At 50.2% G+C, this 22,422-nt stretch overlaps 1 protein-coding gene across 1 annotated transcript in view; it reads left to right on the forward strand.

Annotated features, from left to right (window-relative positions):
- Window positions 1-22,422, forward strand: part of LOC139569896 (ryanodine receptor 2-like) — a gene marked incomplete at its 5' end in the record, with an annotated part of 288,568 nt that overhangs the window by 101,951 nt on the left and 164,195 nt on the right. Inside the window, 2 exons of the mRNA XM_071391220.1 lie at window positions 16,792-17,000; window positions 20,624-20,854. Coding sequence (XP_071247321.1) covers window positions 16,792-17,000; window positions 20,624-20,854 — 440 coding nt within the window. The remainder of the gene's footprint in view (window positions 1-16,791; window positions 17,001-20,623; window positions 20,855-22,422) is intronic.

Here is a 22,422-nt window from a genome sequence, read left to right on the forward strand (position 1 = left end):
CTACACCACCCTATGGTCCATGTCTACACCACCCTGTGGTCCATGTCTGTCCTACTGTCTACACCACCCTGTGGTCCATGTCTGTCCTACTGTCTACACCACCCCATGGTCCATGTCTGTCCTACTGTCTACACCACCCTGTGGTCCATGTCTGTCCTACTGTCTACACCACCCTATGGTCCATGTCTGTCCTACTGTCTACACCACCCTATGGCCCATGTCTGTCCTACTGTCTCCACCACCCTATGGTCCATGTCTGTCCTACTGTCTCCCCCACCCTGTGGTCCATGTCTGTCCTACTGTCTACACCACCCTATGGTCCATGTCTGTCCTACTGTCTACACCACCCTATGGTCCATGTCTGTCCTACTGTCTACACCACCCTATGGTCCATGTCTGTCCTACTGTCTACACCACCCTATGGTCCATGTCTGTCCTACTGTCTACACCACCCTATGGTCCATGTCTGTCCTACTGTCTCCCCTACCCTATGGTCCATGTCTGTCCTACTGTCTACACCACCCTATGGTCCATGTCTGTCCTACTGTCTAGACCACCCTATGGTCCATGTCTGTCCTACTGTCTACACCACCCTATGGCCCATGTCTGTCCTACTGTCTACACCACCCTATGGTCCATGTCTGTCCTACTGTCTACACCACCCTATGGTCCATGTCTGTCCTACTGTCTCCATCACCCTATGGTCCATGTCTGTCCTACTGTCTCCACCACCCTATGGGCCATGTCTGTCCTACTGTCTACACCACCCTATGGCCCATGTCTGTCCTACTGTCTCCACCACCCTATGGACCATGTCTGTCCTACTGTCTACACCACCCTATGGTCCATGTCTGTCCTACTGTCTCCCCCACCCTGTGGTCCATGTCTGTCCTACTGTCTCCACCACCCTATGGTCCATGTCTGTCCTACTGTCTACACCACCCTATGGACCATGTCTGTCCTACTGTCTACACCACCCTATGGTCCATGTCTGTCCTACTGTCTCCACCACCCTATGGTCCATGTCTGTCCTACTGTCTACACCACCCTATGGTCCATGTCTGTCCTACTGTCTACACCACCCTATGGTCCATGTCTGTCCTACTGTCTACACCACCCTATGGACCATGTCTGTCCTACTGTCTACACCACCCTATGGTCCATGTCTGTCCTACTGTCTACACCACCCTATGGTCCATGTCTGTCCTACTGTCTCCCCTACCCTATGGTCCATGTCTGTCCTACTGTCTACACCACCCTATGGTCCATGTCTGTCCTACTGTCTCCCCTACCCTATGGTCCATGTCTGTCCTACTGTCTACACCACCCTATGGTCCATGTCTGTCCTACTGTCTCCCCCACCCTGTGGTCCATGTCTGTCCTACTGTCTACACCACCCTATGGTCCATGTCTGTCCTACTGTCTACACCACCCTATGGTCCATGTCTGTCCTACTGTCTACACCACCCTATGGTCCATGTCTGTCCTACTGTCTACACCACCCTATGGTCCATGTCTGTCCTACTGTCTACACCACCCTATGGTCCATGTCTGTCCTACTGTCTCCCCTACCCTATGGTCCATGTCTGTCCTACTGTCTACACCACCCTATGGTCCATGTCTGTCCTACTGTCTAGACCACCCTATGGTCCATGTCTGTCCTACTGTCTACACCACCCTATGGCCCATGTCTGTCCTACTGTCTACACCACCCTATGGTCCATGTCTGTCCTACTGTCTACACCACCCTATGGTCCATGTCTGTCCTACTGTCTCCATCACCCTATGGTCCATGTCTGTCCTACTGTCTCCACCACCCTATGGGCCATGTCTGTCCTACTGTCTACACCACCCTATGGCCCATGTCTGTCCTACTGTCTCCACCACCCTATGGACCATGTCTGTCCTACTGTCTACACCACCCTATGGTCCATGTCTGTCCTACTGTCTCCCCCACCCTGTGGTCCATGTCTGTCCTACTGTCTCCACCACCCTATGGTCCATGTCTGTCCTACTGTCTACACCACCCTATGGACCATGTCTGTCCTACTGTCTACACCACCCTATGGTCCATGTCTGTCCTACTGTCTACACCACCCTATGGTCCATGTCTGTCCTACTGTCTCCACCACCCTGTGGGCCATGTCTGTCCTACTGTCTCCACCACCCTATGGTCCATGTCTGTCCTACTGTCTACACCACCCTATGGTCCATGTCTGTCCTACTGTCTCCCCCACCCTATGGCCCATGTCTGTCCTACTGTCTACACCACCCTATGGTCATGTCTGTCCTACTGTCTACACCACCCTATGGTCCATGTCTGTCCTACTGTCTACACCACCCTATGGTCCATGTCTGTCCTACTGTCTCCCCTACCCTATGGTCCATGTCTGTCCTACTGTCTACACCACCCTATGGTCCATGTCTGTCCTACTGTCTACACCACCCTGTGGTCCATGTCTGTCCTACTGTCTACACCACCCTGTGGTCCATGTCTGTCCTACTGTCTACACCACCCTATGGTCCATGTCTGTCCTACTGTCTACACCACCCTATGGTGCATGTCTGTCCTACTGTCTCCCCCACCCTATGGTCCATGTCTGTCCTACTGTCTACACCACCCTATGGCCCATGTCTGTCCTACTGTCTACACCACCCTATGGTCCATGTCTGTCCTACTGTCTACACCACCCTATGGTCCATGTCTGTCCTACTGTCTCCATCACCCTATGGTCCATGTCTGTCCTACTGTCTCCACCACCCTATGGGCCATGTCTGTCCTACTGTCTCCACCACCCTATGGGCCATGTCTGTCCTACTGTCTACACCACCCTATGGCCCATGTCTGTCCTACTGTCTCCACCACCCTATGGACCATGTCTGTCCTACTGTCTACACCACCCTATGGTCCACCCTATGGTCCATGTCTGTCCTACTGTCTCCCCCACCCTGTGGTCCATGTCTGTCCTACTGTCTCCACCACCCTATGGTCCATGTCTGTCCTACTGTCTACACCACCCTATGGTCCATGTCTGTCCTACTGTCTCCCCCACCCTATGGTCCATGTCTGTCCTACTGTCTACACCACCCTATGGACCATGTCTGTCCTACTGTCTACACCACCCTATGGTCCATGTCTGTCCTACTGTCTACACCACCCTATGGTCCATGTCTGTCCTACTGTCTCCCCTACCCTATGGTCCATGTCTGTCCTACTGTCTACACCACCCTATGGTCCATGTCTGTCCTACTGTCTCCCCTACCCTATGGTCCATGTCTGTCCTACTGTCTACACCACCCTATGGTCCATGTCTGTCCTACTGTCTACACCACCCTATGGTCCATGTCTGTCCTACTGTCTCCCCTACCCTATGGTCCATGTCTGTCCTACTGTCTACACCACCCTATGGTCCATGTCTGTCCTACTGTCTACACCACCCTATGGTCCATGTCTGTCCTACTGTCTACACCACCCTATGGTCCATGTCTGTCCTACTGTCTACACCACCCTATGGACCATGTCTGTCCTACTGTCTACACCACCCTGTGGTCCATGTCTGTCCTACTGTCTCCCCCACCCTATTGTCCATGTCTGTCCTACTGTCTACACCACCCTATGGTCCATGTCTGTCCTACTGTCTACACCACCCTGTGGTCCATGTCTGTCCTACTGTCTACACCACCCTGTGGTCCATGTCTGTCCTACTGTCTACACCACCCTATGGTCCATGTCTGTCCTACTGTCTACACCACCCTATGGTGCATGTCTGTCCTACTGTCTCCCCCACCCTATGGTCCATGTCTGTCCTACTGTCTACACCACCCTATGGCCCATGTCTGTCCTACTGTCTACACCACACTATGGTCCATGTCTGTCCTACTGTCTACACCACCCTATGGTCCATGTCTGTCCTACTGTCTCCATCACCCTATGGTCCATGTCTGTCCTACTGTCTCCACCACCCTATGGGCCATGTCTGTCCTACTGTCTCCACCACCCTATGGGCCATGTCTGTCCTACTGTCTACACCACCCTATGGCCCATGTCTGTCCTACTGTCTCCACCACCCTATGGACCATGTCTGTCCTACTGTCTACACCACCCTATGGTCCATGTCTGTCCTACTGTCTCCCCCACCCTGTGGTCCATGTCTGTCCTACTGTCTCCACCACCCTATGGTCCATGTCTGTCCTACTGTCTACACCACCCTATGGTCCATGTCTGTCCTACTGTCTCCCCCACCCTATGGTCCATGTCTGTCCTACTGTCTACACCACCCTATGGACCATGTCTGTCCTACTGTCTACACCACCCTATGGTCCATGTCTGTCCTACTGTCTACACCACCCTATGGTCCATGTCTGTCCTACTGTCTCCCCTACCCTATGGTCCATGTCTGTCCTACTGTCTACACCACCCTATGGTCCATGTCTGTCCTACTGTCTCCCCTACCCTATGGTCCATGTCTGTCCTACTGTCTACACCACCCTATGGTCCATGTCTGTCCTACTGTCTACACCACCCTATGGTCCATGTCTGTCCTACTGTCTCCCCTACCCTATGGTCCATGTCTGTCCTACTGTCTACACCACCCTATGGTCCATGTCTGTCCTACTGTCTACACCACCCTATGGTCCATGTCTGTCCTACTGTCTACACCACCCTATGGTCCATGTCTGTCCTACTGTCTACACCACCCTATGGACCATGTCTGTCCTACTGTCTACACCACCCTGTGGTCCATGTCTGTCCTACTGTCTCCCCCACCCTATTGTCCATGTCTGTCCTACTGTCTCCACCACCCTGTGGTCCATGTCTGTCCTACTGTCTACACCACCCTGTGGTCCATGTCTGTCCTACTGTCTACACCACCCTATGGTCCATGTCTGTCCTACTGTCTACACCACCCTATGGTCCATGTCTGTCCTACTGTCTCCACCCCCCTATGGCCCATGTCTGTCCTACTGTCTACACCCCCCTATGGTCCATGTCTGTCCTACTGTCTCCACCCCCCTATGGTCCATGTCTGTCCTACTGTCTACACCACCCTATGGTCCATGTCTGTCCTACTGTCTACACCACCATATGGCCCATGTCTGTCCTACTGTCTACACCACCCTATGGTCCATGTCTGTCCTACTGTCTACACCACCCTATGGTCCATGTCTGTCCTACTGTCTCCACCACCCTATGGTCCATGTCTGTCCTACTGTCTACACCACCCTATGGTCCATGTCTGTCCTACTGTCTCCCCTACCCTATGGGCCATGTCTGTCCTACTGTCTCCCCTACCCTATGGGCCATGTCTGTCCTACTGTCTCCCCTACCCTATGGTCCATGTCTGTCCTACTGTCTCCACCACCCTATGGTCCATGTCTGTCCTACTGTCTACACCACCCTATGGTCCATGTCTGTCCTACTGTCTACACCACCCTATGGTCCATGTCTGTCCTACTGTCTACACCCCCCTATGGTCCATGTATGTCCTACTGTCTACACCACCCTATGGTCCATGTCTATCCTACTGTCTACACCACCCTATGGTCCATGTCTGTCCTACTGTCTACACCACCCTGTGGACCATGTCTGTCCTACTGTCTACACCCCCCTATTGTCCATGTCTGTCCTACTGTCTACACCACCCTATGGGCCATGTCTGTCCTACTGTCTACACCACCCTATGGTCCATGTCTGTCCTACTGTCTACACCACCCTATGGTCCATGTCTGTCCTACTGTCTCCCCCACCCTATGGACCATGTCTGTCCTACTGTCTCCACCACCCTATGGCCCATGTCTGTCCTACTGTCTCCACCACCCTATGGCCCATGTCTGTCCTACTGTCTCCCCCACCCTATGGTCCATGTCTGTCCTAATGTCTACACCACCCTATGGTCCATGTCTGTCCTACTGTCTCCACCACCCTATGGCCCATGTCTGTCCTAATGTCTCCCCCACCCTATGGTCCATGTCTGTACTACTGTCTACACCACCCTATGGTCCATGTCTGTCCTACTGTCTCCCCCACCCTATTGTCCATGTCTGTCCTACTGTCTACACCACCCTATGGTCCATGTCTGTCCTACTGTCTACACCACCCTATGGTCCATGTCTGTCCTACTGTCTCCACCACCCTATGGCCCATGTCTGTCCTACTGTCTCCCCCACCCTATGGTCCATGTCTGTCCTAATGTCTACACCACCCTATGGTCCATGTCTGTCCTACTGTCTACACCACCCTATGGTCCATGTCTGTCCTACTGTCTACACCACCCTATGGTCCATGTCTGTCCTACTGTCTACACCACCCTATGGTCCATGTCTGTCCTACTGTCTACACCACCCTATGGACCATGTCTGTCCTACTGTCTACACCACCCTGTGGTCCATGTCTGTCCTACTGTCTCCCCCACCCTATTGTCCATGTCTGTCCTACTGTCTCCACCACCCTGTGGTCCATGTCTGTCCTACTGTCTACACCACCCTGTGGTCCATGTCTGTCCTACTGTCTACACCACCCTATGGTCCATGTCTGTCCTACTGTCTACACCACCCTATGGTCCATGTCTGTCCTACTGTCTCCACCCCCCTATGGCCCATGTCTGTCCTACTGTCTACACCCCCCTATGGTCCATGTCTGTCCTACTGTCTCCACCCCCCTATGGTCCATGTCTGTCCTACTGTCTACACCACCCTATGGTCCATGTCTGTCCTACTGTCTACACCACCATATGGCCCATGTCTGTCCTACTGTCTACACCACCCTATGGTCCATGTCTGTCCTACTGTCTACACCACCCTATGGTCCATGTCTGTCCTACTGTCTCCACCACCCTATGGTCCATGTCTGTCCTACTGTCTACACCACCCTATGGGCCATGTCTGTCCTACTGTCTCCCCTACCCTATGGGCCATGTCTGTCCTACTGTCTCCCCTACCCTATGGGCCATGTCTGTCCTACTGTCTCCCCTACCCTATGGTCCATGTCTGTCCTACTGTCTCCACCACCCTATGGTCCATGTCTGTCCTACTGTCTACACCACCCTATGGTCCATGTCTGTCCTACTGTCTACACCACCCTATGGTCCATGTCTGTCCTACTGTCTACACCCCCCTATGGTCCATGTATGTCCTACTGTCTACACCACCCTATGGTCCATGTCTATCCTACTGTCTACACCACCCTATGGTCCATGTCTGTCCTACTGTCTACACCACCCTGTGGTCCATGTCTGTCCTACTGTCTACACCCCCCTATTGTCCATGTCTGTCCTACTGTCTACACCACCCTATGGGCCATGTCTGTCCTACTGTCTACACCACCCTATGGTCCATGTCTGTCCTACTGTCTACACCACCCTATGGTCCATGTCTGTCCTACTGTCTCCCCCACCCTATGGTCCATGTCTGTCCTACTGTCTCCACCACCCTATGGCCCATGTCTGTCCTACTGTCTCCACCACCCTATGGCCCATGTCTGTCCTACTGTCTCCCCCACCCTATGGTCCATGTCTGTCCTAATGTCTACACCACCCTATGGTCCATGTCTGTCCTACTGTCTCCACCACCCTATGGTCCATGTCTGTCCTAATGTCTCCCCCACCCTATGGTCCATGTCTGTACTACTGTCTACACCACCCTATGGTCCATGTCTGTCCTACTGTCTCCCCCACCCTATTGTCCATGTCTGTCCTACTGTCTACACCACCCTATGGTCCATGTCTGTCCTACTGTCTACACCACCCTATGGTCCATGTCTGTCCTACTGTCTCCACCACCCTATGGCCCATGTCTGTCCTACTGTCTCCCCCACCCTATGGTCCATGTCTGTCCTAATGTCTACACCACCCTATGGTCCATGTCTGTCCTACTGTCTACACCACCCTGTGGTCCATGTCTGTCCTACTGTCTACACCACCCTGTGGTCCATGTCTGTCCTACTGTCTACACCACCCTATGGTCCATGTCTGTCCTACTGTCTACACCACCCTATGGACCATGTCTGTCCTACTGTCTACACCACCCTGTGGTCCATGTCTGTCCTACTGTCTCCCCCACCCTATTGTCCATGTCTGTCCTACTGTCTCCACCACCCTGTGGTCCATGTCTGTCCTACTGTCTACACCACCCTGTGGTCCATGTCTGTCCTACTGTCTACACCACCCTATGGTCCATGTCTGTCCTACTGTCTACACCACCCTATGGTCCATGTCTGTCCTACTGTCTCCACCCCCCTATGACCCATGTCTGTCCTACTGTCTACACCCCCCTATGGTCCATGTCTGTCCTACTGTCTCCACCCCCCTATGGTCCATGTCTGTCCTACTGTCTACACCACCCTATGGTCCATGTCTGTCCTACTGTCTACACCACCATATGGCCCATGTCTGTCCTACTGTCTACACCACCCTATGGTCCATGTCTGTCCTACTGTCTACACCACCCTATGGTCCATGTCTGTCCTACTGTCTCCACCACCCTATGGTCCATGTCTGTCCTACTGTCTACACCACCCTATGGTCCATGTCTGTCCTACTGTCTCCCCTACCCTATGGGCCATGTCTGTCCTACTGTCTCCCCTACCCTATGGGCCATGTCTGTCCTACTGTCTCCCCTACCCTATGGTCCATGTCTGTCCTACTGTCTCCACCACCCTATGGTCCATGTCTGTCCTACTGTCTACACCACCCTATGGTCCATGTCTGTCCTACTGTCTACACCACCCTATGGTCCATGTCTGTCCTACTGTCTACACCCCCCTATGGTCCATGTATGTCCTACTGTCTACACCACCCTATGGTCCATGTCTATCCTACTGTCTACACCACCCTATGGTCCATGTCTGTCCTACTGTCTACACCACCCTGTGGTCCATGTCTGTCCTACTGTCTACACCCCCCTATTGTCCATGTCTGTCCTACTGTCTACACCACCCTATGGTCCATGTCTGTCCTACTGTCTACACCACCCTATGGTCCATGTCTGTCCTACTGTCTACACCACCCTATGGTCCATGTCTGTCCTACTGTCTCCCCCACCCTATGGTCCATGTCTGTCCTACTGTCTCCACCACCCTATGGCCCATGTCTGTCCTACTGTCTCCCCCACCCTATGGTCCATGTCTGTCCTAATGTCTACACCACCCTATGGTCCATGTCTGTCCTACTGTCTCCACCACCCTATGGTCCATGTCTGTCCTAATGTCTCCCCCACCCTATGGTCCATGTCTGTACTACTGTCTACACCACCCTATGGACCATGTCTGTCCTACTGTCTACACCACCCTATGGTCCATGTCTGTCCTACTGTCTCCCCTACCCTATGGTCCATGTCTGTCCTACTGTCTACACCACCCTATGGTCCATGTCTGTCCTACTGTCTAGACCACCCTATGGTCCATGTCTGTCCTACTGTCTACACCACCCTATGGCCCATGTCTGTCCTACTGTCTACACCACCCTATGGTCCATGTCTGTCCTACTGTCTACACCACCCTATGGTCCATGTCTGTCCTACTGTCTACACCACCCTATGGTCCATGTCTGTCCTACTGTCTCTACCACCCTATGGCCCATGTCTGTCCTACTGTCTCCCCCACCCTATGGTCCATGTCTGTCCTAATGTCTACACCACCCTATGGTCCATGTCTGTCCTACTGTCTACACCACCCTGTGGTCCATGTCTGTCCTACTGTCTACACCACCCTGTGGTCCATGTCTGTCCTACTGTCTACACCACCCTATGGTCCATGTCTGTCCTACTGTCTACACCACCCTATGGACCATGTCTGTCCTACTGTCTATACCACCCTATGGTCCATGTCTGTCCTACTGTCTACACCACCCTGTGGTCCATGTCTGTCCTACTGTCTACACCACCCTGTGGCCCATGTCTGTCCTACTGTCTACACCACCCTATGGTCCATGTCTGTCCTACTGTCTACACCACCCTGTGGTCCATGTCTGTCCTACTGTCTACACCCCCCTATGGCCCATGTCTGTCCTACTGTCTACACCACCCTATGGTCCATGTCTGTCCTACTGTCTACACCACCCTATGGTCCATGTCTGTCCTACTGTCTACACCACCCTATGGTCCATGTCTGTCCTACTGTCTACACCACCCTGTGGTCCATGTCTGTCCTACTGTCTACACCACCCTATGGTCCATGTCTGTCCTACTGTCTACACCACCCTATGGTCCATGTCTGTCCTACTGTCTCCCCTACCCTATGGTCCATGTCTGTCCTACTGTCTACACCACCCTATGGTCCATGTCTGTCCTACTGTCTACACCACCCTATGGTCCATGTCTGTCCTACTGTCTACACCACCCTATGGTCCATGTCTGTCCTACTGTCTCCCCCACCCTATGGACCATGTCTGTCCTACTGTCTCCCCCACCCTATTGTTCATGTCTGTCCTACTGTCTCCACCACCCTGTGGTCCATGTCTGTCCTACTGTCTACACCACCCTGTGGTCCATGTCTGTCCTACTGTCTACACCACCCTATGGTCCATGTCTGTCCTACTGTCTACACCCCCCTATGGCCCATGTCTGTCCCACTGTCTACACCACCATATTGTCCATGTCTGTCCTACTGTCTACACCCCCCTATGGCCCATGTCTGTCCTACTGTCTACATCACCCTATGGTCCATGTCTGTCCTACTGTCTCCCCTACCCTATGGTCCATGGCTGTCCTACTGTCTACACCACCCTGTGGTCCATGTCTGTCCTACTGTCTACACCACCCTGTGGTCCATGTCTGTCCTACTGTCTACACCACCCTATGGACCATGTCTGTCCTACTGTCTACACCACCCTATGGTCCATGTCTGTCCTACTGTCTACACCACCCTATGGACCATGTCTGTCCTACTGTCTACACCACCCTGTGGTCCATGTCTGTCCTACTGTCTACACCACCCTATGGTCCATTTCTGTCCTACTGTCTACACCACCCTGTGGTCCATGTCTGTCCTACTGTCTACACCACCCTATGGACCATGTCTGTCCTACTGTCTACACCACCCTATGGTCCATGTCTGTCCTACTGTCTACACCACCCTATGGTCCATGTCTGTCCTACTGTCTACACCACCCTATGGTCCATGTCTGTCCTACTGTCTACACCACCCTATGGTCCATGTCTGTCCTACTGTCTACACCACCCTATGGTCCATGTCTGTCCTACTGTCTCCACCACCCTATGGTCCATGTCTGTCCTACTGTCTACACCACCCTATGGTCCATGTCTGTCCTACTGTCTCCCCTACCCTATGGGCCATGTCTGTCCTACTGTCTCCCCTACCCTATGGGCCATGTCTGTCCTACTGTCTCCCCTACCCTATGGTCCATGTCTGTCCTACTGTCTCCACCACCCTATGGTCCATGTCTGTCCTACTGTCTACACCACCCTATGGTCCATGTCTGTCCTACTGTCTACACCACCCTATGGTCCATGTCTGTCCTACTGTCTACACCCCCCTATGGTCCATGTATGTCCTACTGTCTACACCACCCTATGGTCCATGTCTATCCTACTGTCTACACCACCCTATGGTCCATGTCTGTCCTACTGTCTACACCACCCTGTGGTCCATGTCTGTCCTACTGTCTACACCCCCCTATTGTCCATGTCTGTCCTACTGTCTACACCACCCTATGGTCCATGTCTGTCCTACTGTCTACACCACCCTATGGTCCATGTCTGTCCTACTGTCTACACCACCCTATGGTCCATGTCTGTCCTACTGTCTCCCCCACCCTATGGTCCATGTCTGTCCTACTGTCTCCACCACCCTATGGCCCATGTCTGTCCTACTGTCTCCCCCACCCTATGGTCCATGTCTGTCCTAATGTCTACACCACCCTATGGCCATGTCTGTCCTACTGTCGCCACCACCCTATGGTCCATGTCTGTCCTAATGTCTCCCCCACCCTATGGTCCATGTCTGTACTACTGTCTACACCACCCTATGGTCCATGTCTGTCCTACTGTCTCCCCCACCCTATTGTCCATGTCTGTCCTACTGTCTACACCACCCTATGGTCCATGTCTGTCCTACTGTCTACACCACCCTATGGTCCATGTCTGTCCTACTGTCTCCACCACCCTATGGCCCATGTCTGTCCTACTGTCTCCCCCACCCTATGGTCCATGTCTGTCCTAATGTCTACACCACCCTATGGTCCATGTCTGTCCTACTGTCTACACCACCCTGTGGTCCATGTCTGTCCTACTGTCTACACCACCCTGTGGTCCATGTCTGTCCTACTGTCTACACCACCCTATGGTCCATGTCTGTCCTACTGTCTACACCACCCTATGGACCATGTCTGTCCTACTGTCTATACCACCCTATGGTCCATGTCTGTCCTACTGTCTACACCACCCTGTGGTCCATGTCTGTCCTACTGTCTACACCACCCTGTGGCCCATGTCTGTCCTACTGTCTACACCACCCTATGGTCCATGTCTGTCCTACTGTCTACACCACCCTGTGGTCCATGTCTGTCCTACTGTCTACACCCCCCTATGGCCCATGTCTGTCCTACTGTCTACACCACCCTATGGTCCATGTCTGTCCTACTGTCTACACCACCCTATGGTCCATGTCTGTCCTACTGTCTACACCACCCTATGGTCCATGTCTGTCCTACTGTCTACACCACCCTGTGGTCCATGTCTGTCCTACTGTCTACACCACCCTATGGTCCATGTCTGTCCTACTGTCTCCCCCACCCTATGGTCCATGTCTGTCCTACTGTCTCCCCTACCCTATGGTCCATGTCTGTCCTACTGTCTCCACCACCCTATGGTCCATGTCTGTCCTACTGTCTACACCACCCTATGGTCCATGTCTGTCCTACTGTCTCCCCCACCCTATGGTCCATGTCTGTCCTACTGTCTCCCCCACCCTATGGACCATGTCTGTCCTACTGTCTCCCCCACCCTATTGTTCATGTCTGTCCTACTGTCTCCACCACCCTGTGGTCCATGTCTGTCCTACTGTCTACACCACCCTGTGGTCCATGTCTGTCCTACTGTCTACACCACCCTATGGGCCATGTCTGTCCTACTGTCTACACCCCCCTATGGCCCATGTCTGTCCTACTGTCTACACCACCATATGGTCCATGTCTGTCCTACTGTCTACACCCCCCTATGGCCCATGTCTGTCCTACTGTCTACATCACCCTATGGTCCATGTCTGTCCTACTGTCTCCCCTACCCTATGGTCCATGTCTGTCCTACTGTCTACACCACCCTGTGGTCCATGTCTGTCCTACTGTCTACACCACCCTGTGGTCCATGTCTGTCCTACTGTCTACACCACCCTATGGACCATGTCTGTCCTACTGTCTACACCACCCTATGGTCCATGTCTGTCCTACTGTCTACACCACCCTATGGACCATGTCTGTCCTACTGTCTACACCACCCTGTGGTCCATGTCTGTCCTACTGTCTACACCACCCTATGGTCCATTTCTGTCCTACTGTCTACACCACCCTGTGGTCCATGTCTGTCCTACTGTCTACACCACCCTATGGACCATGTCTGTCCTACTGTCTACACCACCCTATGGTCCATGTCTGTCCTACTGTCTACACCACCCTATGGTCCATGTCTGTCCTACTGTCTACACCACCCTATGGTCCATGTCTGTCCTACTGTCTCCCCCACCCTATGGACCATGTCTGTCCTACTGTCTCCCCCACCCTATTGGCCATGTCTGTCCTACTGTCTCCACCACCCTGTGGTCCATGTCTGTCCTACTGTCTACACCACCCTGTGGTCCATGTCTGTCCTACTGTCTACACCACCCTATGGTCCATGTCTGTCCTACTGTCTACACCACCCTATGGTCCATGTCTGTCCTACTGTCTACACCACCCTGTGGTCCATGTCTGTCCTACTGTCTACACCACCCTATGGTCCATGTCTGTCCTACTGTCTACACCACCCTATGGTCCATGTCTGTCCTACTGTCTACACCACCCTATGGTCCATGTCTGTCCTACTGTCTACACCACCCTATGGTCCATGTCTGTCCTACTGTCTACACCACCCTATGGTCCATGTCTCCCCCACCCTATGGTCCATGTCTGTCCTACTGTCTCCACCACCCTATGGTCCATGTCTGTCCTACTGTCTACACCACCCTATGGTCCATGTCTGTCCTACTGTCTCCACCACCCTATGGTCCATGTCTGTCCTACTGTCTACACCACCCTATGGTCCATGTCTGTCCTACTGTCTATACCACCCTATGGTCCATGTCTGTCCTACTGTCTACACCACCCTATGGTCCATGTCTGTCCTACTGTCTCCCCTACCCTATGGGCCATGTCTGTCCTACTGTCTCCCCTACCCTATGGTCCATGTCTGTCCTACTGTCTCCACCACCCTATGGTCCATGTCTGTCCTACTGTCTACACCACCCTATGGTCCATGTCTGTCCTACTGTCTACACCACCCTATGGTCCATGTCTGTCCTACTGTCTACACCCCCCTATGGTCCATGTCTGTCCTACTGTCTACACCACCCTATGGTCCATGTCTGTCCTACTGTCTACACCACCCTGTGGTCCATGTCTGTCCTACTGTCTACACCACCCTATGGCAATGTCTGTCCTACTGTCTCCCCCACCCTATGGTCCATGTCTGTCCTACTGTCTACACCACCCTATGGTCCATGTCTGTCCTACTGTCTACACCACCCTGTGGACCATGTCTGTCCTACTGTCTACACCACCCTATGGTCCATGTCTGTCCTACTGTCTCCACCACCCTGTGGTCCATGTCTGTCCTACTGTCTACACCACCCTATGGTCCATGTCTGTCCTACTGTCTACACCACCCTATGGTCCATGTCTGTCCTACTGTCTCCCCCACCCTATGGTCCATGTCTGTCCTACTGTCTACACCACCCTATGGCCCATGTCTGTCCTACTGTCTACACCACCCTATGGTCCATGTCTGTCCTACTGTCTCCACCACCCTATGGTCCATGTCTGTCCTACTGTCTACACCACCCTATGGTCCATGTCTGTCCTACTGTCTCCACCACCCTATGGTCCATGTCTGTCCTACTGTCTCCCCCACCCTATGGTCCATGTCTGTCCTACTGTCTACACCACCCTATGGTCCATGTCTGTCCTACTGTCTACACCACCCTATGGTCCATGTCTGTCCTACTGTCTACACCACCCTATGGTCCATGTCTGTCCTACTGTCTCCACCACCCTGTGGTCCATGTCTGTCCTACTGTCTACATCACCCTATGGTCCATGTCTGTCCTACTGTCTACACCACCCTATGGTCCATGTCTGTCCTACTGTCTCCCCCACCCTATGGTCCATGTCTGTCCTACTGTCTACACCACCCTGTGGTCCATGTCTGTCCTACTGTCTACACCACCCTATGGTCCATGCCTGTCCTACTGTCTCCCCCACCCTATGGTCCATGTCTGTCCTACTGTCTCCCCCACCCTATGGTCCATGTCTGTCCTACTGTCTACACCACCCTATGGTCCATGTCTGTCCTACTGTCTACACCACCCTGTGGTCCATGTCTGTCCTACTGTCTACACCACCCTTTGGTTAACATAATGTCCTCTCTGCAGGTTTCATCCCGGTCTGCAGCCTGGTTAACATAATGTCCTCTCTGTCCTCTCTGCAGGTTTCATCCCGGTCTGCAGCCTGGTTAACATAATGTCCTCTCTGTCCTCTCTGTAGGTTTCATCCCCGTCTGCAGCCTGGTTAACATAATGTCCTCTCTGTCCTCTCTGTAGGTTTCATCCCAGTCTGCAGCCTGGTTAACATAATGTCCTCTCTGTAGGTTTCATCCCGGTCTGCAGCCTGGTTAACATAATGTCCTCTCTGTCCTCTCTGTAGGTTTCATCCCCGTCTGCAGCCTGGTTAACATAATGTCCTCTCTGTCCTCTCTGTAGGTTTCATCCCCGTCTGTAGCCTGGTTAACATAATGTCCTCTCTGTCCTCTCTGCAGGTTTCATCCCCGTCTGCAGCCTGGTTAACATAATGTCCTCTCTGTCCTCTCTGCAGGTTTCATCCCCGTCTGCAGCCTGGTTAACATAATGTCCTCTCTGTCCTCTCTGCAGGTTTCATCCCCGTCTGCAGCCTGGTTAACATAATGTCCTCTCTGTCCTCTCTGTAGGTTTCATCCCATCTGCAGCCTGGTTAACATAATGTCCTCTCTGTCCTCTCTGTAGGTTTCATCCCGGTCTGCAGCCTGGTTAACATAATGTCCTCTCTGTAGGTTTCATCCCGGTCTGCAGCCTGGTTAACATAATGTCCTCTCTGTCCTCTCTGTAGGTTTCATCCCCGTCTGCAGCCTGGTTAACATAATGTCCTCTCTGTCCTCTCTGTAGGTTTCATCCCGGTCTGCAGCCTGGTTAACATAATGTCCTCTCTGTCCTCTCTGTAGGTTTCATCCCCGTCTGCAGCCTGGTTAACATAATGTCCTCTCTGTCCTCTCTGTAGGTTTCATCCCCGTCTGTAGCCTGGTTAACATAATGTCCTCTCTGTCCTCTCTGCAGGTTTCATCCCCGTCTGCAGCCTGGTTAACATAATGTCCTCTCTGTCCTCTCTGCAGGTTTCATCCCCGTCTGCAGCCTGGTTAACATAATGTCCTCTCTGTCCTCTCTGCAGGTTTCATCCCCGTCTGCAGCCTGGTTAACATAATGTCCTCTCTGTCCTCTCTGCAGGTTTCATCCCCGTCTGCAGCCTGGTTAACATAATGTCCTCTCTGTCCTCTCTGCAGGTTTCATCCCCGTCTGCAGCCTGGGTGTTTGCCAGGTTGGGAGGATGAACTTTGGTAAAGACGTGAGCACGCTGAAGTACTTCACGATCTGTGGGCTGCAGGAAGGATACGAGCCCTTCGCCGTCAACATGAACAGAGACCTCACCATGTGGCTCAGCAAGAGACTGTCTCAGTTCATCCCTGTACCTCCGCAGCATGAACACATTGAGGTGAGAGTCCAGTCTCTATCAGTTCAGCCATGTTGCCTTAAAACCTCTACGGACCCCCCATCCCGGATCCGGTATCATTCTCATCAGAAATGCCTAGAATAGCCTACCCTAGCGCCACAGGGATATCATATAATATAATTTCATGAAATCACAAGTCCAATACAGCAAATGAAAGATAAACATCTTGTGAATCCAGCCAACATGTCCGATTTTTTAAATGTTTTACAGCAAAAATACAACACATATTTATGTTAGCTCACCTCCATATCCCAAAAAATACAGCAATTTTTTCACCGCAAAGATAGCTTTCACAAAACCCACAAATAGAGATAAAATTAATCACTAATCTTTGAACAACTTCATCAGATGACAGTCTTATGACATCATGTTATACAATACATTTATGTTTTGTTCGATTATGTGCATATTTATAGCCAGAAATCGTGGTTTTACATTGGCGCCATGTTCAGAAATGGCTCCAAAATAGCGAAAGTAATTACAGATAGCAACGTGAAATACAGAAATACTCATCATAAACTTTGATGAAAGATACATGTTTAACATATAATTAAAGATACACTGGTTCTTAATGCAACCGCTGTGTTAGATTTAAAAAAATTACTTTAGTAAAAAGCACAGCATGCAATAATCTGAGACCGCGCTCAGCCATTCTCCGCCATGTTGGAGTCAACAGAGTCAACAAAAATACGAAATAACATCATAAATATTCCCTTTGATGAACTTTCATCAGGCCATTACTTCTGTCGAATTAGCAACTTTGGCTAGCATGTGTCGTTCACGTGTCCAGAGAACTTTGCGCGAATGAACGGAAACTTCAAAAAGTGATATTACATATCGAATAAACTGGTCAAACTCAGTTGAGAATCAATCTTCAGGATGTTTTTCTCATATATATCCAATAACGTCCCAGACGGAGCATTTCTTCATGTCTATCTAACGCATTGAAGACAAGGACATCACATGCCCTCTGTGCGTGGCCAAGAACTGGAAATCCGCCTGACCCCAAAGGCTCTCATCCGGTCCCACATGAAGCTTTATTCCACGTTCTACTGCCTGTTGACATCTAGTGGAAGGCGTATGAAGTGCATACAGATCCATAAATATAGTAGAATTGAATAGGCGATGCCTTTCACAGCGACCCATTTCAGAATTTTCACTTCGTGTTTGGAACTTTGCCTGCCATATGAGTTCTGTTTTACTCACAGATATAATTCAAACAGTTTTAGGAACTTCAGAGTGTTTTCTATCCAATAGTAATAATAATATGCATATCATATGATCTAGGACAGAGTACGAGGCCGTTTAATTTGGGCACAAATTCATCCAAAAGTGAAAATGTCGCCCCCTAGTTCTAAGAAGTTTTTAACGTTCTGTTGACAAGACTGTCCTTGAACCTTGACCCTGCTCACCCTGGGTTAATTGTGTATCGAGTTTGATAAGTGAACCTCTATTTCAAATCAAATAAAATGTATTTATATAGCCCGTTTTACATCAGCTGATGTCTCAAAGTGCTGTACAGAAACCCAGTCTAAAACCCCCAAACAGCAAGCAATGCAGGTGTAGAAGCCTTCTTTTATATGTGTTGTTGACCACCCTGAACACGGCAGTTAACCCACTGTTCCCCGGTAGGCCGTCATTGAAAATAAGAATCTGTTTTTAACTGACTTACCTAGTTAAATAAAGGTAAAATAAAAAATATTTGTTTTTTGTAACCTACACTGAGGATACCAAATGTTAGGAACACTTTCCTAATATTAACTTCTCTAGGGTATGTGGAACGGTAGCGTCCCACCTCGTCAACCGCCAGTGAAACTGCAGGGCGCCAAATTCAAAACAACAGAAATCCCATAATTTAAATTCCTCAAACATACAAGTATTTTACACCATTTTAAAGATACACTTGTTGTAAATCCAGCCAAAGTGTCCGATTTCAAAAAGGTTTTACGACGAAAGCACACCAAACGATTATGTTAGGTTAGAGCCAAGTCACAGAAAAAGACAGCCATTTTCCCAGCCAAAGCGAGCATAAACAAAAAGCAGAAATATAGATAAAATTAATCACTAACCTTTGATGATCTTCATCAGATGACACTCATAGGACTTCATGTTACACAATACATGTATGTTTTGTGTGGTAAAGTTCATATTTATATCCAAAAATCTGAGTTTAGACAGGACGCTACTGTCTCACTTGACAAATAAAAATTAATTACTATGAAAATTACTATCAAATCAAATGTTCATTAAATCACATATGAAAGATACCAAATTAAAGCTACACTGGTTGTGAATCCAGCCAACATGTCAGAATTCAAATAGGCTTTTCGGTGAAAGCATACGATGCTATTATCTGAGGATAGCAACGTTGTAAACAAAGAGAGATACGCATATTTCAACCCTGCAGGCGCGACACAAAACGCAGAAATACAAATATAATTCATGCCTTACCTTTGACGAGCCTCTGTTGTTGGCACTCCACTATGTCCCATAAACATTACAAATGGTCCTTTTGTTGGATTAATTCCGTCGATATATATCCAAAATGTCAATTTATTTGGCGCGTTTGATCCAGAAAAACACCGGTTCCAACTTGCTCAAACGTGACGACAAAATATCTCAAAAGGTTACCTGTAAACTTTGCCAAAAAATGTCAAACTACTTTTGTATTACAACTTTAGGTATTTTCTTAATGTTAATAATCGATAAAATTGAAGATGATCTGTGTTCAATACAGGATTAAAACCAACTAAATCCAGCTTTCTGCTTACGCGCTTCGATCAAACAGGACACCTGGAGTGACTCGACTTCAAGATGGCCGTACTTCTTCATTACACAAAGGAATAACCTCAACCAATTTCTCAGGACTGTTGACATCCAGTGGAAGCCGCAGGAACTGCAAGCAGGTCGCTTAGAAATCTGGTTTCCCAATGAAACTCATTGAAAAGAGAGTGACCTCAAAACAAAAAGAAATCTGAATGGTTTGTCCTCGGGGTTTCGCCTGCTAAATATGTTCTGTTATACTCACAGACATGATTCAAACAGTTTTAGAAACTTCAGAGTGTTTTCTATCCAAATATACTAACAATATGCATATCTTAACTTCGCGGATGAGTTGCTGGCAGTTGAATTTGGGTATGCTTTTCATCCAAACGTGAAAATGCTGCCCCCTACCCTCGAGAAGTTAAGTCGCTGCACCCCCTTTTGCCCTCAGAACAGCCTCAATTCGTTGGAGCATGGACTCTACAAGGGGGCATGGACTCAACAAGGGGTCAAAAGCATTCTACAGGGATGCTGGCCCATGTTGACTCCAATGCTTCCCACAGTTGTGTCAAGTTGGCTGGATGTCCTTTGGGTGGTGGACCGTTCTTGATGCACACGGAAAACTGTTGAGCGTGAAAAACCCAGCAGCGTTGCAGTTCTTGACACAAACCGGTGCTATGTTAATAACCTATAATAATAATATTAATGATAATAGTTCCAAGGATTTGTCTAGCGCTTTACTCATACCCATAGACCTATGTTGACCTGGTATCGTATGGCTATTCAACCAGATGATTCCCCCATAATGCCCTGTTCCCTTTGTCGTCTGGTCTTTCTAAAAGGTGACGAGGATGGACGGCACCGTGGAGACTTTCCCGTGTCTCAAGGTCACCCAGAGGTCGTTCGGCTCCCAGAACAGTAACCCAGACATCACCTTCTATCGCCTGAGCATGCCTATAGAGTGTAACGAGGTGCTGGCCAAGTCACCTGGCGGGACGCTACAGTCTGGCGGAGGCTTCTCCTTTTCCTCTAAGAAAGACCTGGACGACTTCGAGACCGTGTCCGACTTCGAGGTGATGATGATGATGATGAAGTCACTAGATCTCTTTTTTCTTCTTCGGTCTCTTTCTTTCTCCTTCTGTCCCCGTCTCCTTCTGTCTCCTTCTGTGTCCTTCTGTCTCCATCTGTCTCCTTCTGTCTCATTCTGTCTCCTTCTGTCTCCATCTCCTTCTGTCTCCTTCTGTCTCCTTCTGTCTCCTTCTGTCTCCGTCTCATTCTCCTTCTGTCTCCGTCTCCTTCTGTCTCCATCTCCTTCTGTCTCCTTCTGTCTCCTTCTCCTTCATTCTCCTTCTGTCTCCGTCTCCTTCTCCTTCTGTCTCCGTCTCCTTCTGTCTCCTTCTGTCTCCTTCTGTCTCCCTCTGTCTCCGTCTGTCTCCGTCTGTCTCCTTCTGTCTCCATCTCCTTCTGTCTCCTTATGTCTCCTTCCGTCTCCGTCTCCCCCGTTTGCTCCATATTTTCTCCTTCACAACCTCTAACCTCCTTCCCCCTCTCTTAGGAGGTAAACGTTATTAATATCTATATACATTTAATACACACAAGCAAACAGTGGTTCCCTCTAAGCTGCTGGAGTGCCCAGCTCCCCCGGGACTGCAGAGAAGCAGGAGATTGAGCTTCACTCAGCTTTCTACAGTTTTCCCTGTTAGTTAACACTATCAACGTGTCCCTTTACTGTGGCAATTATGATCAAATCAACGCAATATTAGCCACTTTCAATGCAAACGTACCAAAACAAAACGAACTATACAAGACTTAGTAAAACTAGCTATGCAAGAGATAGGCAGAGCGCATCGCAGTAGGATTCTATTGCATTGACAGGCGTGACTCAGGCGCGTACTCCACACAGACCGGTGCACCGTAACCAATCAGAGCTGCAGTAGGATTATATTGCATTGACAGGCGTGACTCAGACAGTAACTCTACACAGACCGGTGCACCGTAACCAATCAGAGCTGCAGTAGGATTCTATTGCATTGACAGGCGTGACTCAGGCGCGTACTCCACACAGACCGGTGCACCGTAACCAATCAGAGCTGCAGTAGGCCTATATGCAAATAGACCATTGCCATATATGGAGCTGTGCCATTCACTTTGAACTGGACTGTGTTTACAGCATGAGCGGTCGTGAGTGGATGAACTGGACTGTGTTTACAGCATGAGCGGTCGTGAGTAGATGCGCTTGTTTTGAGATCAAAACGTGAGCTGCATGTAGCCATGTGTGCACATTTTGTTCATATCCTTTGCTAGTTAGAGGTATTAGCCCAGTTATTAATAATTTGTAGTCAATAATAGAGGAGGGATTGTTTCCTACAGGAGCACAAAACGTGTCCATTTCTAGAAAAGCCAGTCAGGTAAAGAGCTTTATTTTGTCTTAAAGGGGCAGTGTATTGTATTTTGAGACAGGCTTGAATAAGCTACGTAGCCAATAGGTAGATCATCATTTGTCTGATTCTCTGTAATAATGGTATGGGATTATTAATGAACTTTATTTTGTAAATTGCATCAAACAACACAACAAAAATGTTCAGTCACCTCTTTGTCTGAAGGACAAGTGGATTAACAGGTGTCAATCCCGACATGTTTT

Source organism: Salvelinus alpinus, chromosome 3 (genome assembly GCF_045679555.1).
Source record: "Salvelinus alpinus chromosome 3, SLU_Salpinus.1, whole genome shotgun sequence".
Lineage (NCBI taxonomy): Eukaryota > Metazoa > Chordata > Actinopteri > Salmoniformes > Salmonidae > Salvelinus > Salvelinus alpinus.